Below are 15,757 nucleotides of genomic sequence, written 5' to 3'. Positions count from 1 at the left end.
GCTTGTGCAAGCCAGGCAGGCTCTCAGCGCCTTCAGATCCCACTTCTAAACCCCACACTCCAATGCCAATTTGCTACAAGGGCACATCCAGTGCAAAACCCAAGAGACTGCCAAGTGCATAATTCTCCATCCCATCCCCAGCTCTCTTGCCTCTTTTAAGGCCAGGTCTACACTGGGAGCAATGTTGGACCAAGGTAGTCTAGCTACGTGAACAGTGTATCTGGAGTCAACGTACCTTAGTTCAACTTACTGCAGCGTCTCCATTGCAGGGGGTCAATGGGAGAAACTCTCCTCTCGACTTGACTTCCCTTACCCCCCAGTGACCTGGTGGAGTACCCAAGTCGATAGGAGTGTGATCCGCAATTTAGCTGGTCTTTACTAGACCAGCTAAATCAACGCCTAGGAGATCGATCCTTGCAGCATCAATCTCCTGGTGAGTGTAGACAAGGCCTAAGGTTCATGTCATGTCCATGTATGGTGCTCAGCACAAAGGTGAAGACCCATCTGTTGTTCCTGTAATAGTCCCTAAGACTAGTCTAATTCAGCTGTGGGCAGGGATCAGGCCTCCGTGCTTTACAACACCATGTCATGGTAGATAAAGGAAAACGTATGCAGACTGAAAGGATTGGGGAGGTGTACTCACAGGAATCAGCATTACACAGTAGTGCTGGGAGTCTAACCCCTTGTCCAGCTGCTGCAATGGGAACTCCAAGACCACCTTACTGAGCACCTGCATCACCTCCTTCAGGCCAATGTTGTAGGCATACCTGTAAGGGAAAGAGGAGGGATGTCAGTCCACACATCTTCTAGGACCATAAGCCTGTGCAATCTGGCAGCTATGGCAAATCGCTGAAGTCTGCTTGTCTGTTGCAGGGCACACATTTCTAAGGGTTGTATTACATTTTAACATCCCGCCCTGGGCCAAGTCTTTTTAAGAATGTAGCATGCTGCCTGGACGGGGAGAGCACACTCACCTTTACTGGTCTGATGCAGGAATATGATGGGGGAAACGAGAAACAGACCTTATTTGAGAAGTGGCAGGTAGAAGACACCAATTATACCCTGGGCTCCAATTTCATAGCCTTCCAGTGAGATAAGCAGGTACTGTTCACTTTTCATTAAGAATGTGAATGAGTAATCAGTTATCCAGTTACCCGGTAAACATCACCTTTAATGGGTGATGCTTACTTGGTAAAAGTTAACCATTACCTGGGAGCAGCCCCCCTGCAGCCCATCACAGGCAGAGGGCTGCTCCAGCAACTCAGGGCAGCTGGAAGCAACCAGGCTGGAGCAGCCCCTGCCTCTGGCACGGGGAGCCACTCCAGCCTGGCCGTGGTGGGTGGGAGGCCACTCCAGCCCAGGGGACTGGAATAGCCTCCTCCACAACCCCGTTTAATCAGCTAAACTTCACATTTAACAGGGTAACTCATTAAATGGGATTTTACATCCCTACTTTTCATCACGCCTCCACAGAGCTAGGAGACAAACCAGGCCCACTGCCACTTGTGCTTTAGTCAGCTGGCTTGTCTGGGACTCCAGTTCACAGCCTGCCTCCTGCAGAGAGAGGACTTTAATGAAGCCCAACTGGTTTGTTCTGCCTAATTATTCTCAGTGACAGCAGAGGCTGGAAGGCGAATTCTAGAGCATATCCAAGCTGAGGTTACTCTAAGCATGTCAGCAGTGGAGATGCTAATGAGCTAATGAACAGACCAGAAGATCAAGAATGCTAAAACCCATGAGCTGTTGTGCACATAGTACTCCTGAGGGAATTCTGGTCACTGCACGTGAACAGAATGCACGTCACCCACAGATTTTTTTTATTCATTTTTTTTGCTTTCCTACAGAAAAATGACTTCTGATGGAGAAGCAAAGGGAAGCTGCAAAGCGGTTACATGCCCCACCCCGGCACATTGGTTCGGGTGCCTGGGAAAGCCAGTAGAGATGTAAATCACACGCACTGTCCCGCTTGCTTGCTATTGCAACATGCTTGACATGGAGAGGCAGGGCTTTGGGGTTGTTACTGAGGAGCTAGGTGTGGGGTAGGTTCTGTAATCCTCAGGCAAAGCAGAATGGAGCAGCCTGCCTGCCTAGTGAATTGTTCCCATTGTCTCTAGGAATTCCCCCAAGAGTATAAAGCAGGTGTAAATTTAAAGGTTCCTTTGCATTGCCAGAATGGTGTAAAGGACATTATGGCCTTACAAATACTGATGATACTTGAGTGATCGATACTGGTCCAACTTTTTGGACTGAAATAATTTCCTATCAAAATGTGCTTCATGAACGGTTTGCGCTACTGACCTTTCTAGAGGTGGTCAGTAACCAATCAATATAAATTGTGATTTTGGTTCCCCAGCCCTCACTTGTCACCAGCTGCCGATGACGTAACACTGAACATGTGGCTGCACATATTAGTTGACGAATAATCTACTATATATTTGAGAGAGATGGTCTGTCTGTCCAAGAAGTCTTCCTAAACGGTAAGAGCTAGGACCGCCAAATTTGGTAGGCAGCTTCCTCTTATCATAACTGACAGCAAGGTCAGGGTTTGGTTGTTCCAGGAAAATTGATGTGCCTGGAATGGGATTTCCTGTCATAAAAGCATACAGAAAAGAGACAATCACCAGGCAAGTGAAAGGGGCTGGCTGGGGGAACCCCCCTCATCTGGGACTGCCCCAGCACCAAAGCCCTCTCCCTCCCCAGGTGGCAAGCGCAGGGGGCAGATGAACCTGGATTTGCCTGAGCCAGGGGACAAACATCCTTCCCCCGACTGTGCCTGCTGGAGCTGCAGTAACCATGGAGAGGCACTTCTCACCTGGCCCCAAGCTACTGCAGTGAGAGAGGTGTGGGGTAGTCCTCTCTCCCTGGGGCAGCCTGCACACTGAACCGCTCATCCCCAGCCCCACCCCAGAGCAATGATTTCAACCAAGAATGGACATTTTCATTTTCCAAAAAACAAAAATTAATTGAGTTAAGGACCCAAGCAACGCCGGGTAAATCTTCTAGTTAGAAATACAGAGTCAAACCTAGCCACATTACTGTGAGGCAAGGAGGTTTGGGGATTTCCTCCAATGCCTCCCACTCCCATTCTCCATCCACTCTATTGCAGTTTAAATAAATTACCAAAAGAATTAAAACCAGAGTGATTATATTGCATTATAATTGCATTATTTTGACAAAACACACAGAATTTTAAAATATTGTGCCCACAATTTTTAACTTTTTCCTGCAGAATTCCCCCAGGAGTAAAATAGGGTGGAAATGCCACACACTACACAGATTCTTGGCTCTGGACTTTCTGCTGTCTGAATGTTGCAAAGTAGCAACTCCCTGGATTAGCAAAAGTGTGGCCTGCTCTAAAAAGACTGGCAATCTCCCATTCCCTTCATAGGCACCCAGTGGGTATATTCAGTCCCTAGCCCTAGGGCTCATGGAACAGCAGCTGATGCTAGTCAGGGAGATGATGAGTTAGAGCACTCTCTGCAGCACCTCATGGCACCCTGTTCAGTTATCAGTCTCTCTTACACCCTACTGCTGAAGAAACTTACTGGATACTGATCACCACATGGGCTAATCACATGGTTTCCGTTTCCCCTCAAACCTCTGAGCGTCATGCCCATGAGGCAAAAGACACTTCCGAGTCAGGCACTGCAGTTCCAGGGGAGCACTTACTTGAGAGAGTTGATCTCCAAGACCAGATTATCACAGGAAATGTTCTCCTCTTCACCTCTCTGCAAGGTGCCCAGAACCTCATTCTGGAAAACTGTCATCAATGCAAGGATAGGCCATTAGACAGGAAAGGGAGAAATCCAGCAAACAGCACCTCTCACTACAGAGAAACTAGCCCCGTGACAAGAGCAGGGACCAGCCTACTAAAAAGCTCCTCATTTGCCCTCCATAACCCAACACACCTACATTTATTCCACCTGTAAATAACAGTAGAGTACGTGTAAAAGTAAAGACCTGTCAGATCCCTTCAATTTCATCACTAGGCACCAGTGCAGGACTGACCCCTACTGCACCATGTGTTCTTCAGGGTTCCAGGCAGAACTGTTTTAAATGATGCAAGCAACAGGGCTTCCACAACTCCCTTGAGAGGTTATTCCATGGCCTAAGGCCTCATTTATATGGGAAAGTTATACTGGCACAAGCTAGAAGGAATATGAACTCATATGGCCAGGCTGGTGTAACTCTCCAAGTGGATACCCTTAAAGTAGTCACTCATACTATAATAAACTTTTTCCAAGTCTGCAGGTTAAACTGAAAAGGCCACTCATTCCAAACTAAGGCCATGTCTTCATATGGGGAAGATCAACGTTGCTGTGATCCATCTTCTGGAGTTTGATTTAGCAGGTCTAATAAAGATCTGCTAAATCGAAGTCAGAAGGTACCCCACCCCTCTTCAGTGCCAGTGCTCCTGTTCCTAGAAAGAAGTAAGGAAAGCCAGTGGGAGTGTTTGCTCCCATTGACCTCCTGCTATGGAGACTGCACAAAAACTCGAATTAAGGTACATCAACAGTTGCTGGAGTTGCACATCTTAATTCTACTTTTCAGGTAAGCATAGATAAGGCCTAAGAGTGCCACATGGGGTATTAACCCAGTGTAACTATATTGGCTTCACTACCAGTAAAACTTCCCCGTGTAGACAGGCCCTGACACATTTTGGGCTTCCTGGGCATGCAGCAGGAGAAGAATGACCACAGCAAGCTGCTATGGAAAGGGAACGGCATCTCAGACAGCCTCAAACAGCCTTTGGTCAGAAAGAGGTAGAGTCCTCAAGCTTCCCACCTGGGCCCCTATGCATGTACTAACCAGACAACAGCAATGAAGAGAATGTCAAAGAATTATAACAGGAAGATGAGAAATGCCCTTCCTTGGCCTGCCCAACATTCCCTCTCGGCCCCTGCCACTCACCTTTGACGTCATCCAGCTGAGGAGAAGCAGCCCGACTGTCTGGCTGCTCTGAGTCCTGACTCAGGTCACTCTCCGACTCACTCTCTTGTTCTGGATTCAGTGTGGGGCCTGATAGAGACAGGATGATGTAACCTTTAAAGGGGCCCCCTCGAAAGCAGAGGAGCTGCAGTCTTCCCCTGGCTGATGAAGCTGGAATAGTCAGGTTGGAACAAGCTATCCTTGGATGGGATTTGCCACACACAGACCCAGACATCCATAACCACTGAGTGGGGCTTGCACTAAATTAAAGGAGTTTCATCAGATTCCTAGAGCAGGCAGTTCAGGTCATTGATTAAAGCAAATGCATCCCTCCCGGCCGAACTGTTCCAAGGCGAGCAACGCCAGCAGCATGGGACTCTTACTTGAGGTGGAGCCTTGCAGAGAAACAGATGCAGCGTTGGAGCTGAGCAGTTCTGGTGGAAACTGATCCACACACATAGTCCCCCCTCACTCCCAGATACAGTGCCTGGAAGGTGACAGGCTGCCTTTGCCATTCTGACACAGATTTGAAATTTGCTATTGGGAGACAACAGGCTGGCAAGAGACAAGATCTGGGAACATCATTCAAAGAGCATAAGAGGAGTGTTTGGTCCATGCAGTGCATCCATATACACCGTCCTCTCCCCGCAGCTCAACGGGAGACTTCATGCCACCCTATTCCACAATTATAACTGAGACGCCGCAGGCTTTGCGATTCGGCAGCCATGGAATTTGCCACAGGTCCCACCCCTCGTTGTGGAACGTGCTCCAGAATCTCACTGTTTTTTTTTTCCCCCCTCTTCAATAAAATGTATCTGGACTTCATGGCTGGGAAGAACATTTTTCAAACATGTCCTTAGCAGAACTGAGGAAGTGGCGTCTGTCTGTCAGCCTGGGGACAGCCTGGAACAAGAGCTCCAGGGAGGATGGGCTTACCCCATTCAACTGCAGTGTCAGATTTCTAACACGAGGTTGTTCCCACCACTCCCTGTTCTTCAGGGTTCTGTCTAATCTGAGTTCTTGATGTCTCATTAATGGGCTTGGGGAGACTGTCTCAGCCTGGATCAACATGCCACCACCACGGACCTTAGACACCAATTATTATTTGTATTGCTGCAGCACTTAGGAGCCCTAGTGATGGACCAGGATCCCACTGTGCTAGGAGCTGCACAAACTGAACAACAAGGTGATCCCTGTTCCCATTATTAACCTCCCCCTCAGCAACTCACTGGGATAGTGCACAAGCATTTCCATTCCCAGCAGCCCATAGCAAACTTTTCCTCACCCCAAAGGCTCTGTCTCTGCTCTTCCTCATCGGCTTCACTCTCATCAGCTGCTTTCCAGAGGTAACCTCTACCCTCTGACCCCACTTCGGCTTTGTTATAACCTGAAAGAAGAAGATGGCAGCACTGAGAAGAAAGGAAGGGTATTGGGACAGCCAACTAACCTGGAATTGATTGGCCTCTCATGAGAGAGTGAGGGGGTCAGAATAACCTGCACCAAGCCGTGTCCCAAACACTTAACCCATGGAGGGGGCAGGGGCTGACTTTCCCATGCATGCATAGGAGGCACTGTTTTCATTCACCTAGACCAGTAGAAAATCACCAAGCTGTTCTTTCATCTTTCTAGGATGCATTTCATCCCCAGGGCCTGATGAAACACACCCAGGAACACTCAAGGAGCTGACTCAGGAGATATTCGAGGCATTAACTATTATCTTTGAAAAGTCATGGAAGACGGGAGGGATTATAAATATAGTGCCCATTAATAAAAAGGAAATAAAGAAAACCCAGGGAATTACAGACCAGTCAGTTTAACTTCTCTAACTGCAAAGATAATGGAGCAAATAATTAAGCAATCCATTTGCAAACATCTCGAAAATAGTAAGGTGATAAACAACAGTCAGCATGAATTTGTTAAGAACAAAATGTCAAACCAACCTGATAGCTTTCTTTGACAGAGTAATGAGCCCACAGAGCACAGGGAGAGGGGACAGAAAGGGAAAGGAGTGGACTGAGCCGTCAGAGCACGGGGAGAGGAGATGGAAGGGGCTGAGCCCCAGAGTACCAGGGTGGAAGCAGAGCTCCCCCCTGAGCCGGGATGGGCAGCTCTTTCCCACTGCCCCCGAGCGGGCAAGAACCTTGCAGTTTTTACTAGTGGAAACACACTACATTTAAGACCAAAAAGACAAATATATAAACATTTTAAAAAGACAATTTTTCTAAAAGTGCACCAAAAATAAAGTTTTCAGCTAGCAATTTAGGAGACAGATTGGATGGCTAAGTACAACTCAAGGTAGTTGCTAACTGTTAGCCATCCAATCTGTCTCCTAAATTGTTAGCTGAAAACTTCATTTTTAGTCTTTTGCAGCACTTTTAGAAAAATTGACCTTTTAAAAAGTTTTATATAGATATAGATATAGATATAGATATAGATATAGATATAGATATAGATATAGATATAAAGAGAGAGAGAGAGAGAGAGAGAGAGAGAGAGAAAGTGTATACACACACATACAGGGCTCGCCAGCTGCGCGGTTTTGCACATGCGCAGATCGCTCTGCATCGGCTCTTCCGGGGTGTAATCTACTCTCCACGGGCAAGTAGATTACATTGTGTGTGTGTACACACACATATACAGGGCGAGAGAGAGAGATTGAGATTTTTAAGAGCAGGTTAGACAGACACCTGTCGGGAATGATCTACACGGTGCTTAGTCCTGCTGTGGGGCAGGGGACTGAACTTGATGACTTTGAGGCCCCTTCCAGTCCTACGATTCTATGACCTTGTCCTGCAGCAGAATGGCCTGACTGTCTTGACACACTGACTCGCACTCTGAATCCTACCCAAGTGGGGACTGACAGAACAAATATCTCATGGCGGGGGAGGATTAAGATCCAGGTACTCCCTGAGGTGCCGTGGGAGAGAACTGAGGGTCAGAGGTCTTGGCATCTGTCCTGAATTGGATGACAGTTCAAACTGTAGCCTGTGATCTGTACAGCGCTCTCACCCCAAGACAACGTCAAAACTGGAGACTGGGTGCTGGAGAGGGCTGGTAGTCACTGGTTATTTGACTTTACTATCAGGCTGTTACACTGGGATATCCCACTTTCCCTACTAAAAGGGCACAGATGCCAAGCTTAATGTAAGACTTTAGCTACCAGCTTTGCATTTCACCAAACTGGGAACACAGGATTGTCCCAGAGGGCGAAGACTCACAAAGGACAGAGTTCAAGGAAAGCTCATTTACCTTTCAGCTTCACTTTGCTCTCCTCCTTGTTCACTCCAGAATCGTCACTGAACTCATCGTCGTCCTCCTCTTCCTCATCTGGTGAGTGCAGTGAGATCACGGTGCCTTCCAGGAGCACGATGTCAGGACCCACCACCACCTACAAACAAAGGACTTACACATCTTGGCACAGAACAGAAGCACAGCTCCCTCTGCTGCCACCTCCCATTTCCCCCTCAGGAGCCAAGCTCTGCCTCAAACACTATTAGCGATGTCCAGGCATGTAGCCTGCTAAATAAACAAATCTCCTGCCCTGCAGAAGGGACAAGGCAGGGGCAGCAGCCTATGCCCTATCCAGAATAAAGGTCCTTTCAGCTGGGTATATTCAATGAGCCACAGTCTAGTAGCTCTCCAAGGACATGCGGAGAACTGCATGGACTCAGAAGCAGCTCACCTGGGAAGTCAGAACACAGTGAGGATTTAATATGGCCCCCTCCTTCACTTCAGCCTCATCGCAGACAATCGACTGCTGGATCTTCACACGGTCTGCTACATGGACTCCGTTCCAGAGGAATGCTCCATCCAGGATAACATCATCCCCTGTTGAATGGCACCACAAAGCCGCTGAGCAGGGCAGAGCGCAGCTCTCACCCCATGCTTCACTGGCAGTGTCACAACACTGAATGCCCCAGAGAATATCCAACTCATTCGCCCCAGGACGAGAGAATACACCTGTGGCTCAGAGGAGGTTAGATGCGGTGGCAAAGCCAGCCTCTGATTTCAGCAGCCACTTCGACTAAGCCAGGGAAGAAAAACTGAGTTAAGGTTTCTGTGGACATTCAGCAAATGCTGCAGTAACTGCAGGCCTCCCACTTACAGTAATGGGGAAAAATGATAAACAATGGAGCTTTATTCAAGACTATGAAGCAGGAGCACTCTGAGATTCATGGGGATGAGCAGTGGATACAAAGATTTTCACCTCTATACTGGTCTGAGACAAGCCCAGTAAATGATTGTCTTAACGTACATACCCATGGACCGCTCTTTCTTTTTCCTGGGTGCCAACTGCCCTCCCTCTCACTCGGCTTGCACTCCTCAATATACTCCCTGCTGCAGCATTAGCCTCCTGCCCAAAGGCCTGGACCCATTTCAAAATTCAGCACTCAAGACTGTACAATAGACACAAGCTAACTACTTGTCACTCCCTCCCCCACTCTGGTTTCCCCCATTTCACCCTCTGCCTCCCGCTCCTCCCCTCCCACAAAAGGCATCTTGGATTAGAGCTGAACTCACTCTAATTCCAACCACCGGCCAGTATCCGCTCCCCACCTTTCCCGCGGACGGCACTTACCTATTTTGCAGTTCTGACCGATGACGCTGTTGGTAATGGAGCAGTTGCTGCCAATGACCGTCCCCTGCCCAATGAGGACATTCTCGTCCAGCACGCTGCCTTGGCCCAGGCTCACCTCTGCCCCGCGGTAGATGTTGTGTTTGGAATGGGTATAGCTCTGTGTTGCATCATCGGTGAAGTTCATCTCTGGGGTCAGCGGATAAACCCAGCGCCGGATGATGTCAGAGCACACGGCCTCGTACATCAGCAGGTTAGACACGCGGGCACCGTACTCCTCTGTTGTCACGTGCATATGGATCTGGTTCCCCAGGACCTGGGCAACAGACAAGCATGTCAAGGGACTCTTTGCAGAGGAAGGCTGCCTGAACCTGAGCATGGCTTACCCCATGTCACGTCACCCACACACTTCCCCATAACGACCCACCCCTCGCGTCCATACAGATGCCTCTTCTACCATATTCACTAAACAGCCTTCTGAGGCACTAAGGGCCTTGTCTTCATGACACTCACACCCCAATGACCTGAATCACACCCCAAACATTCCCAGCCTCCAGCCTTCCAAATGCATTACAGGCCAGAGCCACCGTCACCTCAGCGGCTTTAGGAAAGGCATCTCATTTGCATAAGCCTACTCATTTGGTTCCCACTCCAGAACCAACATGAGTATCCAGGACTGGAATACAAGGGGATGCGTCAGGTCAGAGCGATGGACACTGGCAGAGCTCTGTGCAGGTCACTAGCATACATCTGTTGACATGCCGCCTCTAGCCAAGACTTTCAGACCCCTGCATTGGCTTTAATTCAACCAAACGAAGTCTGGAAAGGTGAAAGGTCAAATGCAATAAAGTGTTGCTAGATTGGTACTATGGTAGTACTCAAGGGCCCAAACAGGCTCACAACCCCACTGTGATGTGAGCTGTCAAACTCCAGAGACAGTCCTTGATCTGAAGAGCAGAATGTAAAACACAGGCGGCGAACCTCCAGCCCATGGATCACATGTGGTTTGTCAGGATTAGCTGCTGGCGCGTCACCAGTTTACCTACCTGCCTGTCCACAGGCTCGACTGCTCCCAGTGGCTGAGGTTCGCTGGTCCTTGCCAACAGGAGATGCGAGAAGTGGTGCCGCAGCTCCCATTGACTAGGGATGTACAATCCCGTGCAATTGGCTAACTAGTTAAATGTAGGGTTTATCTAGTTAACTGAGAAAAGGGGAGGCAGGCAGGGTGGGAGGGACACTCCAGTCCAGGTCCAGGCTGGGGCGGCCCACCCACCACAACCAGGGACTGCCCCTGCCCAGCCAGGGCAGCCCCCGCCCGCGGTGATGGGGCCAGTAGGCAGGGGTTGCTGCGTGGGAGACAGAGTGCTGGAGCGGCTGCTCCTGGATACTGGTTAATTCTGTTACCCATTCACATCCTTACCATTGACCGGGATTAGCAAACCACAGCCACTGGGAGCTGCAGGGCTCAGTGACTGTGGAAGCTCAGATAAATAAACCATCTGGGGGCCTGCGAGTGGCTAACCCTGATGAACGGCGGGCGGCCGACGTGCCAGAGGTTCCCCATCCTGATGTTAAACATGGCACCATGATCCTGGAGCAGCAAAGGCCGTGTCAGTTTCTAATTTAACAAGTCTTCAGCCTTCATATTTCCTATTCTTCTGCATATAAACTAACCCAAGAGCGGAGAGAAGGTGCTGCTGTGAATCTCAGGAGAGCTAGTTCCTAGTTTAACAGAAATTGTTCCCAGCTCCCCAAGAACCAACAATGCCTATCACAATTTAGAGTATGTGCCCAGTTACTGCCCAGCAAGCACAACCGGCTGCACTGACACAGAAACATCTCACCCCCGGCAGCACACGAAGAAAGTGCCAGTCACCCACTAAAGAGACAAAGTGAAAAGCCAAAGGCCTCTCGGATCAAACATAAGTGGCTCTCGCACAACACCCCTCCTTACCTCTTCATTCACCAGCAGGCCACGTACAAAGTCATCCCGAGTCTGATAATCAAAGTTATCTGTGAACAGCTCGGCCACCTGGAGACAACGTGACAATGTGAGGCCAAAACACAGAGGACACTGGCAGGACTGTTCAGTTGTTAACACAGACCAGCTGCTCTTAGGGAGCTTATCAAAGTACAACACAGGAAGACAGTGCTCTCATCCTTCTCCTGTTGGCATGAGAAAGGCTTGATCTCTTGCACGGGAGGTGTTGGGACTTCCCATCTCCTCCCACAGTCAATCTGTGGAACTCCTTGCCAGAGGATGCAGCGAAGGCTAGAACTTCAACAGGGTTCAAAAAGGAGCTAGATAGATTCGTGGAGGTTAGGTCCATCAATGGCTATTAGCCAGGATCAATGGCTATTAGCCAGGATGGGTAGGAATGGTGTCCCTAGTCTCTGTTTCTCTGGAGGTTGGTGACGGGGGGGAATCCCATGAGGATTACCTGTTGTGATCCCTCCCTCTGGGGCATCTGGTATTGGCCGCTGTGAGCAGACAGGATACTGGGCTAGATGGACCTTTGGTCTGACCCAATACGGCCGTTCTTATGTTCTTGCACAGTGAAGGGTGGGATATTCATTCCAGCTGGCAGACCGGTGTAGCTTTGTAATTTTGCTGACGGTGAAAGACTGAAGAGCAGCAGCAGAACAATTCCCAAGTCTAGTGCATGGCAAGGAATGCCCTGGACATTACTCCCAACAAGGGACAGCCAGCAAGAACTGACACTTCACTTGGTCCCCTGCCTCCAGGCATCAGAGGTGGCACCTCTGCTGTTGCAGCCTGTAACAAGCTCTGCAAGATCCCTTACTTTTCATTGGGCTTAATCTCGGACTAGTTCCTCCATTCATCTCAGACATGGACACACACACAGGCCCTTCCTGTCTGACCTGTTTCTTCAGCAAGAGACCAGTTGCTGAAAGGGCAGGGGCAGCCCGAGAAAACATCGTGCTTCCTGTGTCCATGACATGCTCCATGCAAAGTCACATGGAACGGGACAGGGGCTAGGGATGGTAAGCGGGTAATTTGCTAACTGTGTAGTTGATAGAATTTTTATCAACTACACGATAAGTCGATAAGGGAAATTAAAGCGCTGAGTCCCGGCTCATGCCAGGCCCAGGAGCTACCCCTGCTGCCTGCCCACTTGGCTCTTACCACATTTAAAATGCAGAGCTGTAGCAGGAGTAGGTCCCGGATCCTGGGACTGTGCTGGGCTGCCTGCCTGCCTCCCACTCCATTTTAAATGCAGAGCCACAGCGGGAGTAGGTCCCCTCCTGCAGCTCTGCATTTAAATGCATGTAGTCAATAGCATTAACTGGTAAGCTTTTGCTTATCAGTTAACTGACTAATCAACAACACTATTACAACCCTAACCAGGGCTCTGGAATGGACTCTACTCCACAGCAATGCAATGAGCTTCTGCCATGTGAGCATCACTAAACCAGCAACTCAGAACACCTCCAGAACGACAGCAACTCACCTGCGGGGCGCAGATGCTGATATGGCAGTCCAGCAAGTCGTGGCGCACCTCAACCGTCTCTATATTGCTCTGGAACAAGCTCTGGAAAGAGGAGAGAACACAGTACAGCTTGAGTGCTTCTTATGTGGGAGTCAATCCAGAACAATCCTGCACCAGCTAAGGACAAAATACTAAGAACGCACTTCAGTTGGTTGGAAACCTGGAAGACATCCCACGAGTTACAATATCCAGGCTAAGTACACCAGCCGGACACACCACACAGAGCAACAATACTTAACGTGTGTAAAATGGTCACACACAACAACATGTGCCAACCAGGAAAGATTTCAACCCAGAGGTATTCCCACATGGAAAAATCTCTCCAAAAGCTAGATTAGGTTAGAAACAGGGTCACGCCTTTCCAAGTGGCAGAAAGCTCTCTACTGACTGGGATTTACAAATGGAATGCGAAGTGTAATAAATGAAAATGCATTTACAGTTTTAAAACATGAGGATTTGAGCTTCAAGATCATGGCCTACTCCTCACTTGCAGTGATTTAAAAAGAGAACACATGACCCAGAGGAGGGAATTAGTCTGGGAATGACCCATTTTTATTACTTTTGGGAGGACTGTGACACATTCAACAAGGGGTAATGGGAAAATAATTGACGACCCCCAAGCCATTAGAGAAGGTGCACTGATAGTCACCTCACTGGCCACCAGACAACAGTCTGAATCATCTGTTTATCCCTTGTTACACACACAGAGTCCTAAGCGCAGATGTTACATTAACTAATTAATTAATTAAAACTGAATTTTGAGGAAAAAGTTTGAGTCCTGTTAGGGATGGTGGGAATCAATCCCCCATTCTCAAAAACTCGAGGTAACTTCAGGGCATACGCCTCCATGGTGGTACCATTCCACATGCTTTGCAGTCCTTGTCTACACTCCCACAGGCTGTCAACCTAAGTTACGCAACTTCAGCTCTATGAATAATGTAGCTGAAGTAGACGTACTTAGATCTACTTACTGCAATGTCTTCACTACAATAAGTTGACAGCTTATTCTCTCCCATCAGCACTGCTTACTCTTCTCCTTATGGGAGGTGACAGAGGCGCGCTCAGCAGTAGATTTATCGTGGCTGCACTAGACACAATAAATCAACTCCCACTGGATCGATTGTTGCCCACCAATTTAGACTGTAGTGATGACGTGCCCACAGAAGAGGCCAGCGGCCACATTGGAAGGTGTAAGCTTCAAAAGCTACTTCCCGCCATCTCTTTTTCAATGGGAGTTGTAAAGAACACACCCCTCTCCCTAGACTTTTCTTTTGGGCCGCTTGACCACATTAGCAGCTTTTCACTGGCCACATCTCTGCACGTACCATGGGAAAACGAAAGCGCTTCAGCCCCTGAGTTCTTTGGTAGTGCAAGACACGGTTCGTGGTGCTGTCCATAGCAAGGATGATGTCATCCTCCTGACACCTAGCATGGTGACCTGGTGAGGACGCCTTGAAAATCATCGTCATCACAGACACGTTCTTCTCCAGCTTACGGCGCTTCCTAAACAGGAAAGGAAGAGCTTTAAACAATGTCTCTGAAAAAGAAACAGCAGTGAGCTTGAGAAAGCCAGGCTGGTCCACCTTTGCCCCAGGCACCCACCTGTGCTCCTCCAGAGCTGCAGAAACGTTGATATTGGACACCACATCTCCAGAGACGAGGAGGAAGTCAGAACGGACAAGGGACTTGGCATCGACGTCCCTTAGCACATCGCCAAGCGAACGGTACAGGTCTGAGGTCATAATGCGCACCTTATTGGGAGAGGTACGGCGGCACCATTTGGACTTACTAGAGGGGAAGAAAACAGATAAAGAATGAAAGGGTTATCTTCTAGCTTAGGCTAGAACATGGTGCTCCAGCGTAGGGGGATTTCGGTCCACACATTTACGAACCAACTATGTTACGCTCTCTGGCCCACTGTCACATATAAATACAGCAGGGGTGGGGAACCTTGCTTGGATCCGGCCCGAAGCTCAGCACTGGCAAGCCCGCGCTGGTGCTCCAGCCCCCCAGCCACTCATCCACAGGGCTGGAGCACACAGAATCTACTAGCCTTGGCCCCTTTAGGCTCTGGTGTCCAAAGGGAACGTGGGGAGTGTCTTTCACCCTCTCAGTCAGGGGCTTCTACTTTGCTTCTCACTTGTGTGCGGCCCCCAACTGATTTTTCGGTGGGTCAGCGGCCCCTGAGCCAAAAAGGGTTTCCCACCCTTAAAGTACAGGTATTATTGTCAGGGCTTGATGAACGGCGGCGAAAACTGCTCCCCAGCCCCGTACCGCGCATGCACAAGAGCCGCAATGCGCATGCACGCGCCACAAATGAACAGGGCGCGCGGCTGAAATCTACTCGCCACGGGCGAGTAGATTGTATTGTTTGTCAAGCCCTGATTATTGTAGCAGAGACAAAAGAGAGTAATGCTCTGAGACTGTAGCTTAAAGGACACTGACTTCCTTGTGGGCAAGACGTAGTGTGGGGATTCGTGAAAGGTACCAAGCATTTATGCAAACCCAAAATTTAACCTGTGGGCAACAGTGGAGAGATGATGCTTTATATTCCACTTGGGTGAACAAGCCTACAGATTATGAAAGCTAAGATCACTGTGTAGCAGAGAGCTAGCCCCAGCCTGACAAGTGCACTTCAGAGTGTTACAGAGCAAGGGCATTCACTCCTCAGAGAGCCAGTAGCTTAAGGAACATCAGGTACACAATGTTCATAAATATCTAGCCAGGAAAGATCTGTCTT

The 15,757-nt window shown here is 49.0% G+C and overlaps 1 protein-coding gene across 1 annotated transcript in view; it reads right to left on the bottom strand.

Moving 5' to 3' along the window:
* EIF2B5 (eukaryotic translation initiation factor 2B subunit epsilon) overlaps positions 1-15,757 on the bottom strand; it is a 32,570-nt gene that overhangs the window by 10,975 nt on the left and 5,838 nt on the right. Inside the window, exons 3-13 of the mRNA XM_006138450.5 lie at positions 14,620-14,805; positions 14,343-14,520; positions 12,979-13,059; positions 11,460-11,537; positions 9,509-9,821; positions 8,612-8,757; positions 8,179-8,317; positions 6,215-6,316; positions 4,912-5,019; positions 3,670-3,760; positions 644-767 (exon numbers count right to left, since the gene is read on the bottom strand). Of these exons, the coding sequence (XP_006138512.3) occupies positions 644-767; positions 3,670-3,760; positions 4,912-5,019; positions 6,215-6,316; positions 8,179-8,317; positions 8,612-8,757; positions 9,509-9,821; positions 11,460-11,537; positions 12,979-13,059; positions 14,343-14,520; positions 14,620-14,805 (1,546 nt within the window). The remainder of the gene's footprint in view (positions 1-643; positions 768-3,669; positions 3,761-4,911; positions 5,020-6,214; positions 6,317-8,178; positions 8,318-8,611; positions 8,758-9,508; positions 9,822-11,459; positions 11,538-12,978; positions 13,060-14,342; positions 14,521-14,619; positions 14,806-15,757) is intronic.

This window comes from Pelodiscus sinensis, chromosome 10 (assembly GCF_052426305.1).
Source record: "Pelodiscus sinensis isolate ZL-2025 chromosome 10, ASM5242630v1, whole genome shotgun sequence".
In the NCBI taxonomy this organism is placed as follows: domain Eukaryota; kingdom Metazoa; phylum Chordata; order Testudines; family Trionychidae; genus Pelodiscus; species Pelodiscus sinensis.
This window is presented reverse-complemented; position numbering and strand designations above follow the sequence as displayed.